This window comes from Bombyx mandarina, chromosome 09 (assembly GCF_030267445.1).
Source record: "Bombyx mandarina strain Sakado chromosome 09, ASM3026744v2".
NCBI lineage: Eukaryota > Metazoa > Arthropoda > Insecta > Lepidoptera > Bombycidae > Bombyx > Bombyx mandarina.
The window spans coordinates 2,412,395-2,435,346 of NC_143216.1; the positions used below are offsets into that span (position 1 = coordinate 2,412,395).

The 22,952-nt window shown below is 36.3% G+C and overlaps 1 protein-coding gene across 1 annotated transcript; it reads right to left on the reverse strand.

The window, feature by feature from the left end:
• Positions 1 to 2,211: 2,211 nt before the first annotated feature.
• On the reverse strand, positions 2,212 to 19,215 carry LOC114240765 (pickpocket protein 28). The gene is made up of 14 exons (XM_089729599.1): positions 19,176 to 19,215; positions 18,317 to 18,481; positions 17,167 to 17,296; positions 14,774 to 14,901; positions 13,357 to 13,501; positions 12,513 to 12,664; positions 10,467 to 10,575; positions 10,291 to 10,383; positions 9,277 to 9,416; positions 6,390 to 6,520; positions 6,262 to 6,321; positions 4,726 to 4,906; positions 3,932 to 4,117; positions 2,212 to 2,680 (listed from the first exon to the last, which is right to left on the reverse strand). Exons 1-14 carry the CDS (start codon positions 19,178 to 19,180, stop codon positions 2,629 to 2,631), a joined length of 1,677 nt encoding a protein of 558 aa, XP_089585725.1. The 5' UTR covers positions 19,181 to 19,215; the 3' UTR covers positions 2,212 to 2,628.
• Positions 19,216 to 22,952: the final 3,737 nt, after the last annotated feature.

The window sequence follows — 22,952 nt, forward strand, 5'->3', positions numbered from 1 at the left end:
GGCAGCTTAATTACTGAAAAACCTTTTTTCTTTCTTTCATGTAAATGAAGGTTTTATACTAATAACATTTTGCTGTCAAGCTTAATGTGAGCTACGGGAATTCGAACCCGGAGTTATGAAGGTTTTATGATATAATTTCCATAAGGAAATCCATATTATACTAATATCATGTAGCTTTTATTAGATTATGACCAAAAAAAACTAATGGACACATCCAAACTAATTAATTAACAAACTCTTACCCTTTCATTATATTAATTGGAACACGCTAACGTCCTTGTGTCTTTCACGCGAATAATGGAGTGCGAATTATAAACATTTTTCAAACAAACTCATGACTAAATAGTAGATAACTTTTTTTCAAACAGCTAGAGCTGACATCGTCCTATTTGTGGCATTCGTTGACCCTGTTGCATCCTAAAGTGAAATAAACTTTACTAAGAAACCAACGGTCTTTTTTTACTGGACCCCTATGAATGGACATGTTAAGTGGTTTAGGCCAAATACCAGTCCATCTTGGTTACTGAAATACTGGTTACTGGTTAATGAAATATATAAAGAAATAGCTCTCTTTGGCTCAAGAGACTTTAGATCATTACGGGTGGTAGGACCTCTTGTAAGTCCGCGCGGTTAGGTTCCACCACCCTGCCGATTTCTACCGTGAAGCAGTAATGCGTTTCGGTTTGAAAGACGGGGCAGCCGTTGTAACTATACTGGAGACCTTAAAACTTATATCTCAAAGTGGGTGGCGCATTTACGTTGAAGATGTCTACGAGCTCCAGTAACCACTTAACACCAGGTGGGCTGTGAACTCATCCACCCTAAATGGGTAGCAATAAAGCAATAAATAAAATAAAGTTATCCGGAACCCAGCCAACTCTTCAAAGGTAATTTTACACTGCCTTTCGGGTAATAAATATTTTCCTTGCCAAGCAACTTTGAAAAGTAGCAGTTTGTCGGTGCAAGAGCTGATGAATACGGAGTGTAATGTAATACTGCCAATTGTAGCTCTTTTAGGTTACAGACCGCTTGTTGTACCGTATGAGGTTGAAAGTTGTTGTGTAGAAGCAGCAGGGACGAGCGATTAAACAAGGCTGGCGGGGATTGGTAGGCAGCGGCTTGCTCTACCTCTGGCATTGCTGAAGTCCATGGGCGACGGTAACCACTCACCATCAGGTGAGCAGTATGCACGTCTACCTACAAGGGCAATAAAAAAAAAGGATTCGCAAGGGCCAGTATTGTAAAACGCCATTCTCATAGGTAAAGACTTGGTATAATTGAGGGTAAATCAAATATAACTCCGAGCTAGGATTCCCTGTGCTATGAATACCAGAGACATGCGTTTAAATACTTACACATAAGTACAAGTACATATGCGTTTAAATATATGTACATACTCAGATAAAGAGTAAGCAAACTTGTTTGTCATACGAAAGCTTATCGAAAGTGGAAATCGAACCCACAATTTTTGGTTCATTCAGGGGACCCTAAGTTTTTATTGCCTTTGTGGGCAGATGAGCATACGACTTTCCTGATGGTGAGTGGTTACTATCGCTTATTAATGTCATCAATGCCAGGAGACTAGCCAAGCCGCTGCCACCTGCGGAGTGATCTCCGCAGACCCCAATAAGAATGTCCCATGAAGAAGGACATGTTGTAGCGCTGAGGGAAAACCGTGGAGGGAAATTCATCCCAGAGCCGGTTGATATGCGGTAAACAAAGACGTTATACTTGTTGTTCTAAGTATGCGCCAACTTTGCTTATGTGGCGTATGTGCGACGGTAAAAACGCGATGTCGATATCATCTCCAACAAGCTATAGAGCAACGGCTCTAGATGTAGTCAAATATCTAATTTGAATGGTTTTCCATTTTTCTACTGTTTGTTTTTAATCGCTCCGAGATTAGCTATGGGTGACTTTCTAGTGCTCCTGAGATGACACGTTTTCTTAATTTAGATTTGAGAACAGTTTCTCAAGGACAGGTCCAAAGCTCCGATCAATGAGAGGTTTGCCACCAATAAATAATTTTTGGGGAAGAATTTTCATTGTTTTTATTTCGATTCTCATTGAAATAACAATTATCCCGTTAAAAAAATATGATTTAATTATGTATTATAATTTAGATAATAATAAATACAAATTTAGTTAAAGTGCAATTGTAAATATCATATTTTAATGATCTAAGAGGAATGTTTATTTAAAAGATTATCTATATGTGTTCCGATTCAAGCTATCTTTACTTTGCGACAGCATAACATAAGTATATGTCGTAGGTTTTTATTTTATTTAAGCCAAAAACAAAGCATCTTTGAAGGATAGCTTATTTATTTTGTTTCAAAATTGAGAACTGGGGACATTCTTCTGAGCCTTATTCTTTACTTAACGGATTTCCGAATATGCACGTATTATATTTAATTTTATGCTGATAACCTTTTTTTGCGTCACCATTAATGTACCACTTTCATAAATTATATTTTTAATATTGTCATCTTTTTTTCATATTTAAATGTGACTTTTTATGTACAATTTTTTATATTAGTATGTAAATTAAAAAAGGTCAAAACAGACATTCCTCAATCTATTAATAATGTCTACAATAAATATATATTTAATGATGATATTTCTGTTTCATTTTTCATTTTTCTGATAACGCTTTTCCCGTGCTAAGGCGCACCATATTCTGAAAATGTAACAAAACATTTTTATTAGTTCTAGAATAAAAAGTTTATAATCAAATAGGTTAATAATTGTTATGCTTTCTGTTTGAAGGGTGGGGCAGCCCTTGTAACTATACTTGAGATCTTAGAACTTATCTCAAGTTGGGTGGCGCATTTATGTTGTAGATAGGTTTATGTTGTAGATTTAGGCTCCAGTAACCACTTAACACCAGGTGGGCTGTGAGCTCATCCACCCATCAAAGCAATAAAAAAAAAAACTAAAAGCCTGCGAGCTTGCACAGTAACCTGTATCCGCCTAAAAGCAGGTACAGTCTATGAGTTATTTTACCTATCCACACTAATAAAGATGCTGATTGAATAAAAAGGGAGTTCAGGCATCGCCATGCTCTGGAATATATAATGACTCTTCCTAAATGGCCTGAACCAAAAATTGCCTAATTTTAAGTGTTGTTTCTAGATCTTAAATTACATTCTCAGACTAAAGCAACGATTCAACGACTATTGCTTTGTTGATGTTTATTCCAAAGCTCCTTATAAACCATCCCATATGCCGATTCAAACTACAAGCCCGAATAAAAAGATAAAGGATCTCATATTGAAATTTTGATAACTTTTTTTTTTCTTTTTTTTATTGCCCTTGTAGGCAGACGAGCATACGGCCCACCTGATGATGAGTGGTAACCGTCGCCCATGGACTTCAGCAATGCCAGGGGCAGAGCCAAGCCGCTGCCTACCACTTAATACTCTCCACAAGCCTCGTTTGAAGAAGGACATGTCATAGCGCTCGGGAAACACCGTAGAGGGGAGCTAATTCCATAGCCGGATGGTACGTGGCAAAAAAGACCTCTGGAAACGCACTGTGGATGACCGCAGTGGCTCCAGGTAGTATGGATGACTAGTATGTATTTAGACTTTACAGTACGACTTTAAAACACGTGGCCTACATGATCTGTTTCTTATAAAGGAATGTTATGAAACTTACTTTAAAAAGCTTAAATTAGTCTACTTTTCGTTTACGAATATGTTAGTATTTCAAAATTTGTCGGAATGTTCAACAATCCATTTGCGTCTCTGTTAAAATTTATAAAATATCAGTACGCGTATCTGTTTCATTTAATCCAAACAAAAGCTTGCTTGACTTGGAATTTTCATCTTCACAAAATTATAATTCGTGATAAGCCGTGAAATGTAATCAACTTAAAAATAATAATTAGAGATGCCTTAAATCTAAAGACAAAAGAAACATAACGAACCTCAATGTTATGAAATAGATTATCTCGACTAGACTGAGGAAAGAGAATCCTAGGAACAACCCGAGCAGACCGCCGCAGTTCGCCAAGAAGTCGGTCTTGCCAAATAGTTCTGAACGTTTGAACGACATGAAACGTGGTAACTTATAAAACAGTTCTATCTTCGAGAAACTGTCATTGCCCATTATCCTGAAGTAAGTAAAAGTTTTAGAAAATTTACACAAATTCTACAAATCCGATTTGATAATACATATTTTTGAAGTGAAACTTCTTCAGAATCGTTGTGGTTTCAAACTCGATGAAACGAAAAAATAAGTCCATAGAGACGCAAACACATAAATGTATATGATTCAGCCGGCGAGAGAATGAGATAGAATACATAGCATCCCCACTATCGTCTCCTAAACATTGTCCATATGTATGCTCCTGTGTAGTGGGATAGTCAGTATATCTATATCTTATTTATAAGTTTCACTTCTACCGTGTGTAACTTGCACACACATACTAATAATTTTATTAATAACATTATAGAGAAAATGGGCTGGAAGGCCTCCGCATTATGACGATTCTTAATGGCTGTGTTTGTCCAGCAGATGTCCGTAGGCTAATAATATCATAGCATCATAAAAAATCAACAATATTAAAGCAATATTATGTACTCACTGTTTACATTACGTATTAAATATAATATTTTGAAATATACTTAAAAGTTATCGTCTGCAGTTTTAATTAATCTAAAATTATATTAATACGCTCAGTATGGTATTGAACATTCAAAAAAGCGACGTAACACTTACGTTTCACTATATATATCGTCGTAACCGAAACTTTTCGTGAAACTTGTCATGTAATCCTTTATGTGGAATTCTGACTTCAGAATCTCGGCGTCATAGTCGATACTGTTACAGGAAGGGAGGCATTGACATGCTTGTGCGTTGTCTGATATCGATTCCATTCCACGTGTTTGTGCTACTTCCTCTAAAAATATGTACGTATATGCAAGAGGCTTGTGGAGAGTATTAAGCGGTAGGCAGCGGCTTGGCTCTGCCCCTGGCATTGCTGAAGTCCATGGGCGACGGTAACCACTCACCATCAGGTGGGCCGTATGCTCGTCTGCCTACAAGGGCAATAAAAAAAAAAATTACAAAGAGGAACAAAGGGGGCAGAATTTCTTTAAGAATTTTATTTAATATAGCGACCCGCCCTCGCTTCGCTTCGGAAACATGACATTTTATTATTGATAGCTGAGTCCCGCGATAATACCCGCGTTTATTGTCGTACCGCGGGTGAAGCCGCAGGGCAAAACTAGTCTAAAAAAAGTAGCCTAAGTTATTCCTTATATCGTCAGCTACCTATCAGTAAAAGTCCCGTCAAAATCGGTCCAGCCGTTCCAGAGATTAGCCGGAACAAACAGACAGACAGACAGACAAAAATTGTAAAATGTTATTTTGGTGTATGTACTGTATATATATTCATATGCATGTAGTAAAAAGCGGTTATTTCAATATTACAACTTAATATTACAAACAGACACTCCAATTTTATTTATATGTATAGATTTTTTTCCTACCTAAGCTTGAGAGGCTCTGTAAGCGTAAGCGAGCGAGTGGGTGAGCTCACGGGGGCTCAAACCGGGATGTTGCTAGCACTGGCCCTAGCAAGAGCCCTGCTTTGCAGACTCTACTACCCGATCGAAAACGCGACCCCCTGAGAAGATCCAGCGAGAAACTCAGTAGGCTGAGTCTATGGGCGGTAGGACCTCTTCTTCACTGGTGGTAGGACCTCTTGTGAGTCCGCACGGGTAGGTACCACCACCCCGCCTATTTTCGCCGTGAAGCAGTAATGCGTTTCGGTTCGAAGGGTGGGGTAGCCGTTGTAACTATACTGAGATCTTAGAACTTATATCTCGAGGTGGGTGGCGCATTAACATTGTAGATGTCTATGGGCTCCAGTAACCACTTAACACCAGGTGGGCTGTGAGCTCGTCCATCCATCGGGATCGGGATCGGGAGTATTTTACAGATTTTGTTGTTCATATGTGTCACTTCAGACTTCTCCAAAAGGAATGGCCTATTTCAGGTATATGTATTACTAAACGCCTGTATTACCATTTCTACGATATATAACAACGTCGTTATGCACTTACTACAAAAAGTATTTCATTAACTATTTCACTAACTAGAGAATAAATTATTTAAATGTATAATATGTTTTAGTGAGGCAACTGTAAATATTAAACGTACAATTAATTATGTGTTTTATTTTTATGTTACATATAATCCATATAGTTTTACCTAATCGTAAAATTTTGAATTCGTTTTGTAAAAACTTACCTTTGGCATTTTTCACGCACTCAAACTTTGCTAAGGTGCAAATTTTATCACTGATGTGATCTGAAAGAATAAGTACAATAAATCATGATATTCTGTAGGAAGACTGTAAAACTAAGTTTAGGACTTACAGGGCATATAAAACGCGACGCATCCACATTTCGTAAATGTGTAATTAGTCAAGCATTCGACTCGGCAATTGTTTGAAGAATAGCTTTGGAAATATCTCAGTTGTCGCTCGTGGGGAAAATAGCATTGACGTCTGCAATTGGACAATGACGTTACGGTTTTATTTCAAGCACACTAGTATGTTTAAAATCGAGGCAAAAAGGCCTACTAGGGGTAGAGGTCCCAAACGATGGTCGGACCAAATAGCGGAGGAACTGAAAATAACTGTCAGCGACGCACTCCACCAAGCTACAGAACGGGATCGATGGAGACAGCTAGCTGACGGAATCGGACGGAGTCGTGATCCTCAGCAGTATCTATATACCTAGTCAGGTCATAAATTCTGTCACATGTTTAATGTAAAATAATTGAAACAAGTTTATTCATTATGTAACCATTCATATACCAAAATGAACTTAACAAAACATAGATTCTTATGACACTAAAGTTTATTCAAAATGACCTCCGTGATTTTGAATACAGGCTTTCAATCTGCGCGGCCAGTCGTCTATCGTAGCACGAACGAGGTCCATGTCAATATCGGCGGCTGCCTTAATCAAGGATGTCTTGAGTGACTCCAAATTGGGTTGAGGCTTTGAACACGCCTTTTCCTCCAAGTGTTGCCATATCTTGTAATCTAACCGATTCAAATCTGGACTGGAGGAGGGCCAGTCTTCGTGCCGGATGAAGTCGATTTAACGCGCCGCCAGCCAGTCTTGTGTGCTCTTCGCTCTATGAGCTGGCGCCGAATCTTCTTGGAATACCCAGTGCCTGTTATTGAACATGGTATGAGAAACAGGTTCCACAAGGTTCGTCAGGACTGTATTTTGATACACAACTGCATTCGTTTTTACACCTTTCTCACAAAAATGTACCTCTGTTAAGCCCCAATAAGAAACTCTCAACCATACCATGAGCGAGGATGGAAAATGACCTCGTTGGACACGCGGAATACGGTTGCTCGCTTCTTCACTACTGTGTGCGTACACCTTATCATTTTGTTTGTTGTAGCTCTCTTCTACGGTAAAAAAATTTTCATCCGAAAAAAGAATTTCCCGATATTTTTTTCCCGCGTACCCGCTTCAACAAAGCGCGGCATCTCTTCAGTCTCAGGTCCATTAGACGAGCATTCAAACAATGTCCTGTTTTACTTCGATATGCCCGAAGCCCTAAGTCTTCATTAAACACCCTTTTCACCGTGGTTCTGCTTAACCCCATCTGAAGGGCCAACAGTTTCTGCTTACGTTTGGGATTTCTTTGAATTCGCGCCTTCACAGCTTTTATCACTGCTGGAGTCCTAACAGACCGAGAGCGACCACTTCTTGACCTGTCATCTACACTAGAGTCTTCATTGTATCGTTTGATGGTACGATAAACGAATCTTTTGGTTATATTCAAATTTTTCAGTATGTTAAAAATTTGAATTGGCGCGTAACCGCAACGATGCAACGCAATAACTGCAACACGGTCTTCTTTAAGCGTCCACTCCATATTTAAAAATGAGTAAAATTCTAAAAGTATACATTTTTATTTTCATGATCAATTGGAAATTCGAATTCAATAAACTTTTTTGTGGCCAGCATTCTAAAAGAAAAGTTTTTACTGTGTGACAATACTTATGACCTGACTAGTTATATATAAAAATGAATTGCTGTTCGTTAGTCTCGCTAAAACTCGAGAACGGCTGGACCGATTTGGCTAATTTTGGTCTTGAGTTATTTGTGTAAGTCCAGAGAAGGTTTAAAAGGTAGATAAATATGAAAATGCTTGGAATTAAATAAAAATAACAATTTTGTTTTTCCTTTGATGTGTCCCCCGTTGGACGGATTCCTTTTGTTTGTTTTAAGTTTATTTTATACAAAAGTTTAGGTATTTTATTTATTGATTGAGGCACTAAGGAGTGTGCAGTGTCAGCTAGTCTTTACATAAACAATGACAATAACAATTTAATATTAAAACAATAATAAAAATAAGACCACGCTATATTTATAAACATTAACAAAAGCAAAACATTAACTCTCCCCTTCACACTCATAAGCTAGATCGCGTGAGAGAGAGATAGGCAGACTTTTCAAGATGCGCATGCAGTGCGACGTCACGCCGCGCGCTTATTCACAAACACTACACCAGCGCAACGTGTGAATGTGTTGAACGCGAGCTACATAGTCAGCGTAGTGAGTGAGGGTGTCAGGTTATTTTCGTTACGGAATTTCTTGATTCAGTCGCCGCGCTCAAGGCCCGCAAAAGAAGGTATGCAATAGCTTAAAAAAAAATTATTTGTAAATCTAGTAACTACGACTTAAAATCTTATTTATCCTTGATGAGATTAACATAGTTGATACTACAGAGTAAAGCTACCAACTCAGTACTTTGTCTATACGTACTCTTGTTAAATGTCATAAAACACGTTCCAAAAAACCTATCACGATGTTGAGATTCAAATTCAAAATAATTGCTATAATATTTATTAAAACAGAGAGCCTAGAGGGTTTTTATTTTTATTTATTTTTATTGCTTAGATGAATGGACGAGCTCACAGCCCACCTGGTGTTAAGTGGTTATTGGAGCCCATAGACATCTACAACGTAAATGCGAGATATAAGTTCTAAGGTCTCAAGTATAGTTACAACGGCTGCCCCGGCCTTCAAACCGAAACGCATTACTGCTTCACGGCAGAAATAGGCAGGGTGATGGTACCTACCCGCGCGAACTCACAAGAGGTCCTAACATCAGTATTCTTCACCAGAATTATTCTCAAACTGGACTTTTAAGTATATATTGATTCTTTTCTTATTACGTGCAAAACTTAAAAATACTTTGGGACAGCAAATCAATTTATGCCTAACTTACTGCTCAACGGGTAATGAATCCAAACTGTTTGATGTACGCAAAATATCAAATTTTAGTGCCATAGAAGAAACTTGGGACGACAACGCACTGTAATAGTACAATGAAGGCTGCGGCAAATCTGCGGGATGGTGTATAAATATCTGTAAATTAATATTTAACCTTACTTCTACTACTGACTTTAAGCATTTAAATAGCATTCTTACTAAATATTTCGATTATGTTTCATTAAAAAAGTAAAATAAAATAATAAAACATTAAATAAAAAATACTATAAATTTTTAACGTGACAACGTCTTATAATTCGATGGAGCCGGCTGCACGCACGAAAAAACATGACTCATTGAGGCGTTCCATTTAAGGCTTGAAGTGCAAGCGAGAGCGCGCAACGAGCGACAAAGAGGCACAATCGGCCTCCGCGTTTGGCAGCGTTCGACATCCGTCTCTCTCCTACTTGAGTGAGCGATGCACCCGCGTGGACAGCTGCTATACAATAATACATGTCTTCGTCAAGTATGAAGTTCAGTGAAAAGTGAATGCGGTGTCAATTGTCCATACAAAATATCCATCAAACAAATGAAATTAAAATTTTCTTTTGAAAAATGAAACCATTCCATCAGTATTTTCTTATGACGTTGTCACGTTCAGCTATCGTCAGTCAAATAAAACATGGTTTACCTAATAAAATTTTCTTCGGTTTCCGCGAGTCGTAAATATAATCAAAACGATATACTTTTACGGTTTAATCTCGTGTTTGTTTGTTATTGGCATTGTATTATTTCGGACGTTTCGAATACTTTACAGTTTTTTACAGTTTTTACAGTTTTACTTTACAGTTACACAAGGTAACGGATAGCCCTGATAATAACAGTCAAAACGCGAGATTAAACGGTAAAAGTAGCTTTAATTATACCTACGTGTCGCGCAAAACGAAGAAAACTCTATGAAGTACTTTATTTTAAAAGTAATTGATTTATTTATTGATTTATTATACTTTTTTGCAAAAAAAAAGTTTACCTTGAAACCATTTTTAAGTTTATTACATAGTTTATCTTTCTGTTCCGGGTTATCTTTAAGTACAACTTTTAAATCTGGCTCGGCCCCGTTTTTCTAAAATATTATATTAAATAGATTAATTTAAGGTCTACTTCATATTTTTTTCTAATAATAGTCAGATAAACTGTAGAATATACCCTTCCTCTTCTTGGATATGTATTGTTATCTTCGCTTTTATAGCCTTCCTCTATCGTCCAATTACGGCTCATCTCTGTTGATTCCAAGTAAGCAAAATCTCCATGTAAACTAAAAAAAACATTTCGATATCATTAAATTTGTTATAAAAATTATGTGCTCAGTAATATTTTGATTAAATAGCTTTGGTTAAAGTTTTGCATTGATGGCGTTAATTTATCAAATCACTAGCTGACCCGACAGACTTCGTAGTGCCTCAATCGATAAATCAAAAGACCTAAAGTTTTGTATAAAATAAACTTAAAACAAACAAACAAAAGGAATCCGTCCGACGGGGGACACATCAAAGGGAAAACAAAACTATTATTTTTATTTATTTCCGAGCATTTTCATATTTATTTACCTTTTAAACCTTCTCTGGACTTCCACAAATAATTCATGACCAAAATTAGCCAAATCGGTCCAGTCGTTCTCGAGTTTTAGCGAGACTAACGAACAGCAATTCATTCTTATATATATAAATATAAATTAACTTCAGCAAAATGTTTTATTCAAATGGAATTAATCTACAGGATACAGACTAACAGTATGATCAAAGCAAAGGTTTTTCCTTTCTCGACTGCGTCTCTGTTCGGTGGAATTATTTGGATCATGACGGTGGAATTTTTCAAAACATTTTAGCAGTCTTTTTCAGCTTTTTTTGTTTTTTTGAGTTCCTATGCTTCATTTTGTTGAATGTCTAGTTATCAAATCAATCAATTACTTCCAGTGGGTATCTGAGTTTTTATATAGTTATTTAATTCATGTCAAATTTAGTTCTTGTTAACTATCAGATTTTATTCAAATGTGAATGCGATAAAAAACCCTTTGTACATAATTTTCCTATTACTCTGTACTGTGCCTTGTTTTCTGTGTGTACATAAATAAATAAATAAATAAAAATAAAATAAATAAAAAACTTATACTGCGTTTACTCTGTTATATTTTTTATTAAGCTATTGCATAGATTTTATCACGGGCCTTGAGCGCGGTGACCGAATCATGAAATTCCATAACGAAAAAAACCTTACACCCCTCACTCCACCTACCATGCTCGCGTTCAACAAATTCACACGTTGCGCTTGTGTAGTGTTTGTGAATAAGCGCGTGGCGTGACGTCACACTGCATGGGCAGAAAAGTCTGCCCATCTTTCTCTCGCGCGGTCTAGCTTATGAGTGTGAAAGGGACAGTTAATGTTTTGCTTTTATTAATGTTTAATATAGCGTGGTCTTGTTTAATTATTGTTTTAATATTAAATTTTCATTGTCTAATTATAATTGCATTTGCAGTTGATAAAAAATGCTATGCAATAGCTTTACCGCGGCAGTTCCCGAGTGCCACACATTTTTTTATACGTATGTTTTCACTACTATTTTATAAAAACATAGAAAAAGGACACAAGCTTACACATATAATGGTAAAAAAGGAACATCATAATATTTCATAATATTTCATCATAATATTATTTGAAGTCGTCGTGGCCTAAAGGATAAGACATCCGGTGCATTCGAATGTAGCGATGCAACGGTGTTCGAATCTCGCAGGTGGGTACCAATTTCTCTAATGAAATACGCGCTCAACAAATGTTTACGATTGACTTCCACGGTGAAGGAATAACACCGTGTAATAAAAATCAAACCCGCAAAATTATAATTTGCGTAATCACTGGTGGTAGGACCTCTTGGGAGTCCGCACGGGTAGGTACCACCACCCCGTCTATTTCCGCCCTGAAGCAGCAATGCGTTTCGGTTCGAAGGGTGGGGTAGCCGTTGTAACTATATTGAGTCCTTAGAACTTATATCTCGAGGTGGGTGGCGTATTTACGTTGTATATTTCTTTGGCCTCCAGTAACCACTTAACACTAAGTGGGCTGTGAGCTCGTCCACCCATCTAAGCAATAAAAAAATTCCAATTGTGAAAGGAATTTATCAAATGTTTCTAATGTTATTCTGGACTGTTCGATTGCTACGAAATTTAATAAAAGAAAAAATAGAAATAAAGAAGATACTTCTCGGTCCGGAATATTTCGGATGATGCCAACGTATTCATTGTGTAGCAGACGCCTTCCGATGTGAGAACTCTTTGAAATAATTTCTTACATTCTATGTACTCGTTACGCCAAACACAGCTGTCAAAAAACTCTTCAAAATCTGGTATCACCTGAAATTCAACAAGTTTATTTATTACGCCCAATCGATTTACTATGCAACCGACTTTTTAATACGCTTTTATTAGCTTCATACGTATGTTAGTATGTAACGGAATCTTTGAACTTGATTTTGACCCCCTTCAAAACGTCGGATTAACTCGAAATTTGGCATAATTATTAAGGACCGTGACAATTCAATATTTTAAATAGTTTGATCCGTAAGGTAGGATAATCAGGATTAGCCATATTTGTTTTCCTGAGACCTGGAATGTCTGCGTCGAGGCCAAGAAGGGAAACTACCAGGCGCGCCGATCACCTATTTCTCGGATAAGGTAGCGACTGTTTCATATGACATTTTTGAAAAAAATAAAAAAACTGAAATTCAACTAAAAAATTAAAAATAGTTTATAAAACTAAAAAAATACCCTTTTTATAGAAAATCCTACTAAAAAATAGAAAATAAATTTTTATAAATTTAAATTAAAAATAGTGTGTAAATATTATTTGTAAATAGTATTTTGACAATATCATGTAGAGCACACCCCTTTTTTTTACAATAAAATCGTTTTTCTTACACTATTTTTAATTCAAATTTATTAAAATTTATTTTCTATTTTTTAGTTGGACTTTCTATAAAAGCGTGTTTTGTTAGTTTTTTTAAACTATTATTTATAAATATTTTATTTGAATTATGTTAATATACCTGCAATATATGTTCAACAAGGCTGATATTAGAGTAAAGACGATCCAACGTATTGAAACCGTACGAATCAACCCAAAGCAAATCCAAAACTTCGCTTTCACAGATCATAGACACGTCTTGCAATTTTTCTAACTGATTTTGATCACTGAAATAGTTTAAAGATATTTAGAGAGAGAGAGAGAGAATACACTTTATTGCACACCAAAACACCATTTACATTCAAAAACAATAAAAAAAAGCAGATACATTTGTACAATAGGCGATCTTGTCGCTAAAAGCGATTTTTTCCAGACAACAGTTTAATGTATAGAAATTCTGGAAAATATAAAAATATATTTATTTATATTTTAAGGTTAATTTACATCTCAAAAAATTTACATTCACGCACGTATTTACTTAGGTCTCGTTTATGATTTAAATTTATTATACCTTAATTAAAATTTAAAAACTGACTGCGCCCAATGCCGTATCAATTTAGCAAACTTATAATAAAACATGATATGATAGTACTACTTTTTAGAATAATTTGCTCTGTTCTGTGAAAATGTGCCTTATTATTTAAAGTCAAAATATTTAAATTCATTACACAAATTCTTTACGACCAAGTATTTAAATTTTATACTGGTGGTCGGACGTATTGTGAGTCTACACGGGTAGGTACCACCGCCCCGCCTATTTCTGCTGTGAAGCAGTAATGCGTTTCGGTTTGAAGGGTGAGGCAGCCGTTGTAACTACACTGAGAACTCATATCTCAAGGCGGGTGGCAGTATTTACGTTGTAGATGTCTATGGGCTCCGGTAACCACTTAACACCAGGTGGGCTGTGAGCTCGTCCACCCATTTATGCAATAGAAAAAAAAACAAAAAAAACTGGCTTGAACTATGACTCAAATGTACCACAATATCTATTGGTGGTATATATGGGTTTATTAAGTCGTTATTTTATTTATCTTGCTACGATTAATATATCAATCCAATTAAAGAGATAAGACATCCAGTGCATTCGTATGAAGCGATGCACCGGTGTTCGAATCCCGCAGGCGGGTACCAATTTTTCTAATGAAATACGTACTCAACAAATTTTAAAGATTGACTTCCACGGTGAAGGAATAACATCGTGTAATAAAAATGAAACCCGCAAAATTATAATTTGCGTAATGACTGGTGTTATGACCTCTCGGGAGTCCACACGGGTAGGTACCACCACCCCGCCTATTTCCGCCGTGAAGCAGTAATGCGTTTCGGTTCGAAGGGTGGGGTAGCCGTTGTAACTATACTGAGACCTTAGAACTTATATCTCGAGGTGGGTGGCGCATTTACGTTGTAGATGTCTATGGGTTCCAGTAACCACTTAACACCAGGTGGGATGTGAGCTCGTCCATCCACCTAAGCAATAAAACAAAAAAAAAAAAACTTACATAGTATTAGTTTCGTGTATCATGGAATATTTTAATCCCTGGTATAAATTTTTTTTTTCTTCAAAGTAATCGTAAGTTTTTGGGGAATTCTTGCTTTGTGGACAAATCGTTACTGATGGAAAGGGTACCTGAAAAAAGTAACACATTTCATGAAAAAATACAATCCGGCACCGATATTTCCTTAGTGGTGTTCGATCTAAAATAATTAAGATAAAAAATAATAATCAATAGTTATCTGAAAAATGATTGGTAAAAATTTATAATTGATCATAATTATGATATATTACTAGAGGTCCTGCAGTAGTCGAAATTCGACTATAATTAATTGGAATTGTAAGTTTATACACTATTATGATTGTATTTTATTGGAACGAAGTTCCTTACGGCAGGCTTGGAGGGGATAGGGATTTTGCTGCGCGACCGAACTGAAAAAAATGTGATAGTAAAACCGTAAGAAAAATTCCGTGGAATAAAACCGTTAAATGAATCGTGCGCAGGCGCGACAATCGTATACACAAGCGAGTAGTGTATAATACCTTTCTTTTTGCAAATTATGTCGATTCTACATTAGCCGAAGGAACTTCGTTCCTACCTGGTGTCCCACGACACCACATCTTTTTTATACTTCTATAATCACAAATTTCGCCAAGGCTACACTATAAAAAAATATTATTCAAGACAAACAATATTTAACCTATTCTCAATTTGACCACAGAAGTCAAGAACAAAAGCTTGACAATAAATAGTATGCATGCGTGTGTGCGTCAAATACATGGTATGTAGTGTGTGTAATCTTTTCTTTATTGATTTAATGTATCTTTTATGCATTATTTAAAAAAAATATTAATATTATGCACTACTTCTCTATATTCTCTATAAGTGTGCAAAATTTCATACTCCTCCGTCCGCGCAATTTTCGTAAAAAGGGATACAAAGTTTTTGCTTCACGTATTAATATATAGATAATTCCATTACATATATACGTACGCGTTTTTTTCCAACCGATGCTTCCTAAAATTCATAAAACAAGGAACTAATCTATCCGTGGCAATTTTAAGCTCGCTAAGTTACATAAAAACTTAGTGGAAAATGGCTGTATATACTATCATGTTTTTGGAACGAAGTTCCTTATGGGACGATGCAGAGGGGTATCCTAACCGGCAAAAAACGTCCGTAACGTAAGATTTTTATTAGTAATGCACACAGTGTAGGACTTAACTTTGTAATAACGTACAAAAAAGAAAATTATATTTTTTTATCATTCATTGACCACGATCTCAGAGCGTTCGTTTGCGCAATACACTAATACTCTTATGCAAACAACCGTGAATGAAGTGTACCACAATAAGTTCGTACGTTACCGAATGACCGTGGGTTGTTGCGAAACTTCCAGTTTTATTTTCTTTGTACCTCGAATAGAACTTAAAATTAATATTTTCATAATAAGGAACTTCGTTCCTATCCGGTGTCCCACGACACAACACATCTTTTTTATTGTAATTATATTACTTCATTATTATTTGCTAATAAATTTCCTAGTCACGACGAGATTAAATGTCGGAAATAATAACATTAAACCGTAAAAGAAGCGTTGCCGGCGGCTCGAATTAAGAAAATAAGCAACTCTTTTAGGGGGCTGGGTGTACAGCTTTTCAACAAGATCCCACTAAACGTTCAATTACTACCTGTTCATAGATTTAAGAAAACTGTTAAGGAACGTTTGTGCAACAAGGTATATTACAAAGTTAAGGATTATTTACTAGATGGCACTACGTGGAAATGAGGCGCTCGCTCCTGGCCTTTTCATTTTTCATTATTATTATTTTTTTAATTGTATTTTTTGACTTGTTTTTCCTTTTATTGTGAATATTTCTATTTATTTAAAAAAAAGAAAATATTTGAGAAAAAACAAAAACAAAAAGCCCGCTGAGTTTGTTTCGCCGGTTCTTCTCAGGACTGTGGCTTTTTTTGGAACCGGTGGTAGAGTTAACATTGTTATTTGTATTTTGACATTCAACAAGTGTGTCATACTGACATCTAAGTTGAAATAAATGATTTTGAATTTTGAATTGAATTTGAATTTAATAACGCCTACGACTCGTGAAAATCGGTGAAGGTGTCCTCTTCTCTATCATTGTGATAATATGATGTATTATGATATGTTAGTTGCTCGCTCCGGGCATTTCAATATTGTAATAATTTTTACTCATTGTAAAAATGAATATTAAAAAAAATCTAATATTAAAAAAAAGACATTGTTTCTTTCCAATTCTTCTCAGGACGGAGGCTAGTTTTTGTGAATTGGCGGTAGTTCTTTTGACGTTCAACAAGTATGTACTTTCATTTATGTTGAATATTTTTTTTATTTATTTGATTTGATTTGATCAACTTACCTCATCAACTGACACTAATCTCTCGCTCAAGGTGACAATGACAGGGCAGGTCTTCCATTTAAACCAAACGTTGCTCATCAAATAGAAACAGATTAATACGCTTATTATGAAGGTTATCAACCAGAATATTCTGGAAGTAAAATTTGGATGTCATTCTAAAAATATACCGACCGAATTAGATCCAAACTGAAATATAGATTTTTTTTTCTTGAACACTTTTTTGATCTTCATCTCAATTAAGCTGTAGTGTTCTATAATAATAATAATAATAATAATAATAATGTTTTTATTGCAAGTAACCATGACTCATATAAATTGTTAATAAGACTTAGACCTATGTTAGTAGTTATATTTACATCACAATGAATTACTGTCGTAACATCCCATGGGAGATGGCACCACAGCGACCCATGTATACACAGTCCAGCCTACTTGCGATCATGCTCAGGATACTGTTGGATATTATAATTAATACATTGATACAACGGTCTTAATTTACGGATACAGACACAAATACATTCAAGCTAATTTCTGTAAAGTTACTGGTTCCGATGGAAATAGATGGTTGGACGAGCTCACAGTCCACCTGGTGTTAAGTGGTTACTGAAGCTCATAGACAGCGACAGCGTGAATGCGCCACCCACTTTGAGATATAAGTTCTAAGGTCTCAGTATAGTTACAATTATAGGGACGTTGGAATATAAATATAAACTAATATCAGATTCAAGCGACAACATTTTTGTTAATTTGTCTTGTCCAGTTCAGGAAACAGATAGGTCTTTTCATGTGAGCAGAAGTTGTACTCGCCGTAATAGAGGAGCCGGTAGAGCTTCAGTTCTTCATCACAGTCGAGAAATTACTCGGCTTTTGTATGTTTTGTTAGGCTTTTGTTATACTATGGAAAATGCCGCTTTCAAACGCTTGTATTTATAATTCCCATAGACACTGCCATGATAATAAAATATTTTTATACAGCGCACTAATGAAATCTGACCTAATTCATTAGATTTTAGAGGATAACCAAATAATCCATCAAGCTATTGACGAAATACTGGTTACTTTGACGTTAAATTGTTAGTCTACCATTCTCTAATAAGGACTGTTGTTAAATTCTTATATTGGTATTCTCATAAGCTGAGTAGGTACTTACTTTTCTACTGGATGCAGACCTCTTTGTGTTATGTACCTAAGCCCGTGTAATGTGGTACTGCTTGTAAAATCATAGAACTTCTCCACGAGCAGTGACTTCTGTCGCTTTCTTTTTTCTTTTCTCAAACAGACGTCGCCATACACAACGGTGATTTCCTTATCGGACCTGAATTTCGGAAAGTGCAATTGTTTAGTCCATTAGCCTATATTTTCATTCATACAATAAAAACTTAATTACCAATGGAGATTAAGGTATTGGAGTTGGAAAGACAGTTAACGTTTCATGGGAAGTAGTTGTTTTGAGTATAATTATACAGAAAGCGTTCAGTACCAAGGTAATGTCCGCGGGTGAGCCGTGAGGTGCCAAGTAATCTCCACCTTTACAAGTACCAAGTAATCACAAAAATTGCAGTTCTTACGAAAATTAATTTAATACACCAAAGTTATTACCTTTATCTTAGAACATGTAATGTATAGCAACAAATCCGTTTTAAGAAAGGGTACTTGCATTAAGATTTTTTGGTCACAAAAATGGCGTCCTAACTAATTCCTATTTAACCACTTCTACTCTTAATGCAAATCTTGAATACTGATGAGAGAGCGTATTATGAGCTCACACGAGTTAATGGCATTGTCCTGCCCATTTTTGTCGTGGAGCATGTATTCCGTGTTTTCCAATTTTAAGGTCCGGATTTTTACCATGCAGCTGATATTTCGAAGTAATGTTTCAAATTAGGCGCCGAAAATCACATTGCCAGTTTTCGCGCAGTAATAAAAACACTCGCACAATCAATAAACTGAATAGTAAAAAATAGGAGTTTTGATGTAACTGACAAACTAATGTCTAATAATGTACTTACTCCATAGCTCTGCAATGAATGCAACGTCCAACAAAATCGACATCCGATATGATAACTAACTAAACATTCATTTGAAGCAGTATGTTAGCGTATAACCATTAATTATTAAAATTTCATTATAAAACTATAACGGTCTGTCTGTATATTGAAGATATTTTTAATGTGCGCCATTTCCCAAATTACAAATTGATTGGTCTCCTAACTATTAAAACTAATAGCTTTTTTAACCAACAGCATAATCAAATGTAAGTAATGTTCACTGATCAAATACCATTCATCGTTCAGGTCAAACGCGGGGTTCGATGCAACGAAGGGCTCGGCCAGTAAATTAACCCATAGACACATCCCACTGAGTTTCTCGCCGGATCTTCTCAGTAGGTCGCGTTTCCGATCCGGTGGTAGATTCTGCGAAGCACGGCTCTTGCTAGGGTTCGTGTTAGTAACATCGTCGGGCTTGAGCCCCGTGAGCTCACCTACTAGTTAAGGCTACGCTGATATAGTCTCTCTAGACCATCAGCTTAGGTAGAAAAAAAAAACGATCAAATAATTGGTTAGTGAAATTTTTTGTTCTTGGAGGGGATTGTGAATGAATTTTTTCTTTTTCTTTTAAAATACAATTTGAACGCTATCTCTGTATGGCAATTCAGCCTCTCTTTTTAAACAGATTTAAATGCTGCGCTATGCTAATTTAAATTCATTGATCACTTCCATTCAAGTTTCTTTTTGTTACTATTATACTTTGTTCACGGGCATATTTTGAATGTGGTTGTTAGTTTGTCCATCTTAATTGTTCGTTGGACGCTTCATTATTATTTTTATGAAGGTTTTGGAGTTGTTGTTAAGCGGAGTGGAAATGTAGGTTATACGATGTTATACATTTTGCTTTCAAACTATAATCGAAAGGCACAGAATACGATATAAACTAGAGATACTTAAACCACGCTTATGAATAGTCAATTCGGTGCTTTAAGCTTTTAACTAAACTGTAATTAAATTTATCTCTCTTCTTCGACACGAAATGGAGGTGTATTGATTAAAAACCAATACAGTTGAGTTTCCATCTGAAATACTTTATTCTTTATTTCAAATTTGATGCAGGTAGAACCGCAGACAAACCGTTAATTAGATGAGTAATTTAATAAATAATTATGTTAGTAGGTCACTACGAAGCTTTGGGAATAGGAACGAATGATTATGCAAAAGTAATATTGGCAATTACCATTTCATGTTCACCCTTAATTTAGTAATGAATCAACAGCTTTTCGAGTACAGTAATTAGTACCAAAATTATTTATATCTAGTATTAAAAAAAAGGGTGCGTGTATTTATGTACGCGCGTAAGAAATTATACTTTATTTTTATTAAATTTATTTCTTTTTTATTTATTTAAATTTTAATCAATTTGAAAAAAAAAAAAACGATTAAACAACATCCTCAAACACGCATATTGGACATCCGTTTTCTTGAGATCGTATAAAATCGGTAATTCTTTTTTTTTTTTATGATTGAAAGATTACCGGTGGCCCGGAGGCCTTTCCAGCTTCACCAGGACAGGTGGGCGAGCAAAGGCTCAGCCAGGAGGGGTGGGATTTGCCACAATCAATTTGGAACAACTGCCTGAGCGCCTCCGAAGGAGACCTAACAACTCAAGAGCAATTGCTTCGCGAATGAATCTACTACCGGATCGGAATCGCGACCCACTGAGAAGATCCGGCGAGAAACTCAGCGGGCTGATGCATGGGTTAGGTTGCACGTCGACCTCTTTGTCGAGTTCGAAGAGTACGGTTACCGGGGTTCCTCAGCCTGCTCCTAGTGTTAGAGCTGAAGGTATCTAATGCAAGAGTTATTGGATCTGATGGATCCGTAAGGACGTGGCCGGTAATTCTCGGTACGGTTAGAAAAGTTCACCTGCGGCTATATTCAGACTCGCCAAGTTACGTCGGTCGTATTGTAATGAGCGATTTAGTGGGCAACTTCATTTCTGTTAATTTTGTGTCACGGTGCGCGCGCATCGTAAAATTTCACTCTCATCAATTTTTCACAACGCGCCTAAAGAAGTATAACTTCAAAAAAAGCTATGATCGCTATAATATGTATTCTTAGTTTTTTTTTTTTTTTTATTGCTTACAGCCCACCTGATGTGAAGTGGTTACTGGAGCCCATAGACATCTACAACGTAAAGGCGCCACCCACCTCGAGATATAAGTTCTAAGGTCTCACTATAGTTACAACGGCTACCCCACCCTTCGAACCGAAACGCATACTGCTTCACGGCGGAAATAGGCGGGGTGGTGGTACCTACCCGTGCGGACTCCCAAGAGGTCCTACCACCAGTGATAAAAAGATTGGGTTGTTCGATACAATTGTACAGAAATAAAACTACATACGTGTTGGTAATGGGTCTTCTTTATTTATTTATTGCATAGATGTGTGGACGAGCTCACATTTCACCTGGTGTTAGATGGTTACCGGAGCCCATAGATATCTCAACGTAAATGCCGCTACCCACCTTGAGACATGAGTTCTAAGGTCTCAGTAGAGTTACAACGGCTGCCCCGCCCTTCAAACCGAAACGCATTACTGCTTCACGGCAGAAATAGCCAAGGCAGTGGTACCTTACTGGTGGTAGGACCTCTTGTGAGTCCGCGCGGGTAAGTACCACCACCTTGCCTATTTCTGCTGTGAAGCAGGACTGCGTTTCGGTTTGGAGGGTGGAGTAGCTTTTGGAACTATACTTGAGACCTTAGAACTTATATGCTGGGTGGCGCATTTACGTTGTACTCACAAGCCGGTCCTACCACCAGTAAAGTACCAGTATATGTATAAATATGTATATTCAACTTCAATGTTCTAACCACACTATTTTTCTGGTAAAATTATTAATGTCTTAAACTGGTATTGATGTTGGTAGCAAAAACATTTCAGATTTGGTATCCACATTCAAGTGGCAAAGTCATTTAACTGTATATCAGTCGTTTTTTTTTGTTATCCATTTAAAATGTATATGGCGCGTCTACAAAAACTTATTCTTCGTACATCATCAATATGGTATTAACACCAAACTTTTATCCATCAATGGCAAAGCAAAAACTCTCTGAAAGTCTCATTGTGTGCAAACAACTCCTTGACTATTCACTGACTCATACCAATACCGGCTTTAAAACTAAGACTATAAAACTTTTATTTCCATGACTAACATACGCGAAAGATTCAAAAGAATTGAACCTTAATCCGTAGTGTTAGAACACAAATGCTTTGTACGCGAATGCTGAATGTCTGCGTTCCAACTAGTGGTTTGAAAAAGTATTATCAATCATCTGTGACGATGATTGATGGCATGTTAAGATGTAAAGGCAAGTGTAGATGGTGACTAACATGTGAGATCAAATGCTGCTTTATACGTGCTACGTGTTAATTGACACTGTCAAAATAACCTGACCAGAATACTGCTGTGTAACAGACAAAGTATGCATTCAGTTTTTATTTTGTATCAACATAATTTATTTTAAATCATCGAGCAAGTGAAATGCGATAAAACTAGACAAAATTCCATATAGATAAACACGTGCGTGCTTTCAATATATATATACACATGTATACATGTGTTATTTTAAATGCTTTGTTAAATAAGGCTCCCATAGAAAGCACGCACTGGGCTTTATATAAATATATGTGTTCCTTGCTGGATGTCTTGTTGTTCTCTTCAATGAAACGATTTGGCTCGTATTTACAGGTTTATTAAAACACTAGCGACCCGCCCTCGCTTCGCTTCGGAAA